At 38.0% G+C, this 5107-nt stretch overlaps 1 protein-coding gene across 2 annotated transcripts; it reads left to right on the forward strand.

Moving 5' to 3' along the window:
- The first annotated feature begins 414 nt into the window (after positions 1 to 414).
- On the forward strand, positions 415 to 1835 carry LOC118625357 (L-lactate dehydrogenase A chain-like). Of its 2 annotated transcripts, XM_036254283.1 has the most exons (2): positions 459 to 1187; positions 1430 to 1835. In XM_036254283.1, exons 1-2 carry the CDS (start codon positions 479 to 481, stop codon positions 1567 to 1569), a joined length of 849 nt encoding a protein of 282 aa, XP_036110176.1. In that variant the 5' UTR covers positions 459 to 478; the 3' UTR covers positions 1570 to 1835. The 2 variants fall into 2 exon arrangements, with proteins under 2 accessions (XP_036110175.1, XP_036110176.1); XM_036254282.1 differs by having other exon boundaries at positions 415 to 1536.
- The last annotated feature ends 3272 nt before the right edge of the window (positions 1836 to 5107 follow it).

Genomic DNA, 5107 nt, shown 5'->3' on the forward strand with positions numbered 1-5107 from the left:
ATGAAACCACTTGAGATCATTCTGTTAATATGATTGAATATGTAAAACCATATTGTTCCTAATGATAAAATAACATATTTTCTGCCCCAAATAGCAAAATTAGTAAGAAAAATACCCTCACTTTTGTCACTCATGCAGAGATATCCATAATTAAAATATCGGTGCATATATTTTACAGAATGTTCTATGTTTTTATAACATAATTTTTATAATCTTTGAAAAAGTCCATCCAGAATTCTAGTATATTTCCTGGATGATTATATGAACAGTATATGTTCTCATAATATTGATACTGAATTTCGCATAGAAAAGTTGCATGGAGTACACACAAGTAAAATCAATGCACCTTAGACACTAATACAGTGCTTCATTTAAGACTTTCAATGTAGGAGTACCGAGCAGCTGCCGCCAAGTCCGGATCCAACGTCGCGCGCCACCGACGCCCGCCCGCCGTGCACTCTCGATTCCGAAGTCCAGTATGGCAACGCTCAAGGATCAGCTGATTGTGAATCTTCTTAAGGAAGAACAAAAACCCCAGAATAAGATCACAGTTGTTGGGGTTGGTGCTGTTGGCATGGCTTGTGCCATCAGTATCTTAATGAAGGACTTGGCAGATGAACTTGCTCTCGTTGATGTCATGGAAGACAAATTAAAGAGAGAGATGATGGATCTCCAACATGGCAGCCTTTTCCTTAAAACACCAAAAATTGTCTCTGGCAAAGACTATGGTGTGACTGCGAACTCCAAGCTGGTGATTATCACAGCTGGGGCACGTCAACAAGAGGGAGAAAGCCGTCTCAATTTGGTCCAGCGTAACGTGAACATCTTTAAATTCATCATTCCTAATATTGTCAAATATAGTCCCAACTGCAAACTGCTCATTGTTTCCAATCCAGTGGGTATCTTGACCTACGTGGCTTGGAAGATAAGCGGCTTTCCCAAAAACCGTGTTATTGGAAGTGGTTGCAATCTGGATTCAGCCCGGTTCCGTTACCTAATGTGGGAGAGGCTGGGAGTTCACCCATTAAGCTGTCATGGGTGGGTCCTTGGGGAGCATGGAGACTCTAGTGTGCCTGTATGGAGTGGAGTGAATGTTGCTGGTGTCTCCCTAAAGACCCTGCACCCTGAATTAGGCACTGATGCAGATAAGGAGCAATGGAAACAAGTTCACAAACAGGTGGTTGGCAGTGCTTATGAGGTGATCAAACTGAAAGGCTACACGTCCTGGGCCATTGGACTGTCTGTGGCAGATTTAGCAGAAAGTATGAAGAATCTTAGACGGGTGCATCCAATTTCCACCATGATTAAGGGTCTCTATGGAATAAAAGAAGATGTCTTCCTTAGTGTTCCTTGTATCTTGGGACAGAGTGGAATCTCGGATGTCGTGAAGGTGGCTCTGACAACTGAGGAAGAGGCCTGTTTGAAGAAGACTGCAGACACACTTTGGGGGATCCAGAAAGAGCTGCAATTTTAAAGTCTTCTCGTGTCATACCCCCTCACTGTCTAGGCTACCACAGGATTTTAGTTGGAGATTCTGCATATTGTCCTTTTTATCTGATTTGTGACTAAAAACATCAGTTTCCTAAAGATAGAAATAGTAATGGTTCATGAAACCCTGCAGCTATGTCCTAGTGCTGGATGGTGCTCACCTTGTGCAGTCCTAAACAGGCTAGTGTGAAATAGTTCCACCTCCTCAAAGGCACCACTGCCAGTGTTGCACACACTACAGCTGCCCTTCAAACTAGATGTGTGTGCACTGTGTTATATAACTTCTGGTTCCTTTACCCAACATGCCTAGTCCAACTTTTCTTTTTCTCCAGTCAATTTCATCCTGGGATCCAGTATTGCATGTCTTGTGCATAACTGTTCTAAAGGATTTTATTCTGTGTTCTATATGTATCAGATTAGTGTATATTGCCATATACTGTAAAAAGAAAAGTCTACATATAAAAAAATGTAGCCAACTATCCAAGTGTCATACCAACGAAAATGCCAAATAAACCTTGAACAGTGAAAAAAAAAAAACAAAAAAAAACTTTCAATGTAGTCTGTTTTGAAACTTTTACTACCTAAAAGGGTATATTTAGCAACAGTGATAATGATTTACCCGGCTTTGATTGCCTCATGATCTAATACATACACTAAATTCTTCTTACATATACACAGAGTGCACTTACTGTGGAGAACACATGTGAGAAAAATCAAACACAATACATTGCAAGAAAAGCACCGTTACATCACTACTTGTGAGATTTACTTCTGCAAATGAAATCACGGCGAGCAGGTGCAAAACTCTTGTGTTGGGGATGGAATGGTGTGTCATGAGAAAGAGTGTGGCAGAAAGAGACAACGGCGTTGTTGATTTCAAACACACTCATAAGAAAATTATCAGGAATAGACTATATTTTGAATTTAAGTTTCGCAATTGTTTAAGTCTCCAGGTCTATAAAAACTGAAGGCATTTTCATATTATGAAAGGAGTCATATCCAAGACACAAGCTCTTAAAAAAAATCCCCAGCTTCTTTCATATTTTCCATAATGTGATAGCTAAAGGCAATGAAAATATCTTCCTAGCAATAGTCCAATTTCCCCTGGATTAACTAACTATTTAAAATGTACAGAAAAATACATAAAATGTGTAGAAAGACCTTTTCTAAAATTGCTGGAAAAGAGAATATTCTTTCTGCCTAAAAAAGAACATATCATTGCCTTGTGAGAAAGATATACAATAAAAGCCAATTTCTTCCTAATGGAAAAAAGTCAAATGACTAAATTATTAAATAATTAACCTGCTGGATTAGAAAATAATCCTTTTAATATCCTCACATAAATAGTCTTGGACATTCGCCAAGTAAGGAGGAAGTAGAGATAATTGCTTTTTCAGTTTGGAAAATATAAATCAAAATCAACCAAAAAATAATTTATCTCAATTCGTGCAAAATGTTGTTTTTCTGGGGAGGAGTAAAAGGAAAGTTTAGGCATGAATATAATAGTTATTTGTTCAAATCAATGTTTTCATGAGCCAATAAAAAGTTTCACAGTTGTGTCTTCCCTAAGACCAATCATCTACATGCTATAGGAATGAATACCTAAAAGCAAAACTGAGCCCAGCAGGTGTGGGTTGAGCATGGACCTATGCACCAAGAGGTCACTGGTTCCATTCCCTGTCAGAGCACATGCCCAAGTTGTAAGCCAAAACCCCAGTGGGGGGCATGCAGGAGGCGGCCAACTGATGTTCTCTCTCATCAGTGTTTCTCTCTCTCTCCCTCTCCCTCTCCCTTTCTCTCTCTCTCTAATATCAATAAAGAAAGAAAATTAAAAAATAAAGCCAAACTGAAAACAAACAAACAAAAAAACCCACAAAAGACACATAAACAAAAAACCACACCCTACCTCATGACTAAAGTAAGTTATGTTTCTATTTTAAAACTATTGTCTTTTAGTTCTATTCTTATAGCTCTGCAAGATTTAATGTCCTCGCCCCTGCTATTTTACTTACCTCTAGCATTGCTGGAAATGATGTCTTTCCTGGGTCCTGTGAGTGTGTGCCGCTCGGCCGCTCCTCTGTGCAGCGTCCCACGTTGATCCTCCACATTTCAGCATGGAAGTCACAGAGACAGAAGCACACTCTTGGTCATGCTCTGATGATAGAACTGAGTCAGTATCTGGCTTTGTAGATGTTTTTGTTTAGCCCAATGATAGTGTAAAAAATAATTTTCCTGAAAAGAATCCATTTGGACAATTAATATGAAAAAATAATAGCTCTTCCTGTGGATCAATATTTAAAATGACATTCAAGATAACTGAGCAGAATGACTTACAAATAAATTGTGTCACATAATTGAAGTAAGTAATTGGAAAATTGGGGGCATGAATAACAATTTGGCCCAAAACTCTAATCAGTGACTTTTATTCTATTGTTTCATTTATGGCAGAGGTTGGGGAATGATGGCTCGGGAGCCCAAACAGAGTATCACTGTTTCCATGAATACAGTTTCACTGGAACAGGTCCACCCATTCACTCACATGTTGTGCCTGGCTTCCTTTGCACAGCAATAGTAGAGTTGAGTCATTGTAGCAGAGATCATATGACCCACAAAGTTTAAAATATTTGCTGTCATGCCTGGCCGGTGTGGCTTAGTGATGAGCATTGACCCATGCACCAAGAGGTCGCCGGTTTGATTCCAGGTCAGGGCACATGCCCAGGTTGTGGACCAAATCCCCAGTGGGGGGCTTGCAGGAGGTGGCCAATTGATGTTCTCTCTCATTGATGTTTCTATCTCTCTCTCCCTTTCCATTCCTCTCTAAAATCGATAAAGAAAAAAATTCTTTAAAAACTAAATATTTACTATCTGGTCTTTGATTTAAAAAAAATGCTCATTTTGGACAAAGTTTTATCATCCTAACAGAGATCTGTGTGTGTGTGTGTGTGTGTGTGTGTGTGTGTGTGTTATAGGACATCAATCCTCAAGTCTCCACAGTCCCTAATTCCTTTCTTGTTTTATACACACTTACCTCATTTATTTAATTATTTTTAATTTAATTTTATTTTATCTTTTCCATCCCCTTTTATCCATATTTGCCCTCTACAACTTTAATTAAACTATTAAACTATTCACTTTAATCCTTTGTTTCATATAGAAACTTTAATGTTATAACCTTGAAGTAGAAAAAGAACAAATATATCAATATACAATAAATTTGAATATATGTTTACATATATAATTTAATAAGTAAGCATATGCAATTTAAAAAATCTAAGTGAAATGAGGTATTGATTTAATTTCTAATTATTTCTAATAGTTTAGGCACTGATCAATTAAGAGTAAAGGCGATTTGGTTGAGTTTATTCAGCAAGTATTGAGAACCTTCTATACTAAATCTCCATGTTCACTAGATGTAACTTTTATATCTACTCTCGTTTACTTCCCAAGTTTATGATGACATCCAGGACAGCAACATTAACAGCTGAATCCATTGGAAGCCAACACAAACCTCATTGGCAAACATGACTTTATTATTGATACCCTCACTTGCTGGCTGGAAAAGAATGTATCCTATCACATCATTAGTTTGACCAAAGAAAATGTGACCAAGAGCCAATGT

Source organism: Molossus molossus, unplaced genomic scaffold, assembly GCF_014108415.1.
Source record: "Molossus molossus isolate mMolMol1 unplaced genomic scaffold, mMolMol1.p scaffold_m16_p_11, whole genome shotgun sequence".
In the NCBI taxonomy this organism is placed as follows: Eukaryota; Metazoa; Chordata; class Mammalia; order Chiroptera; family Molossidae; genus Molossus; species Molossus molossus.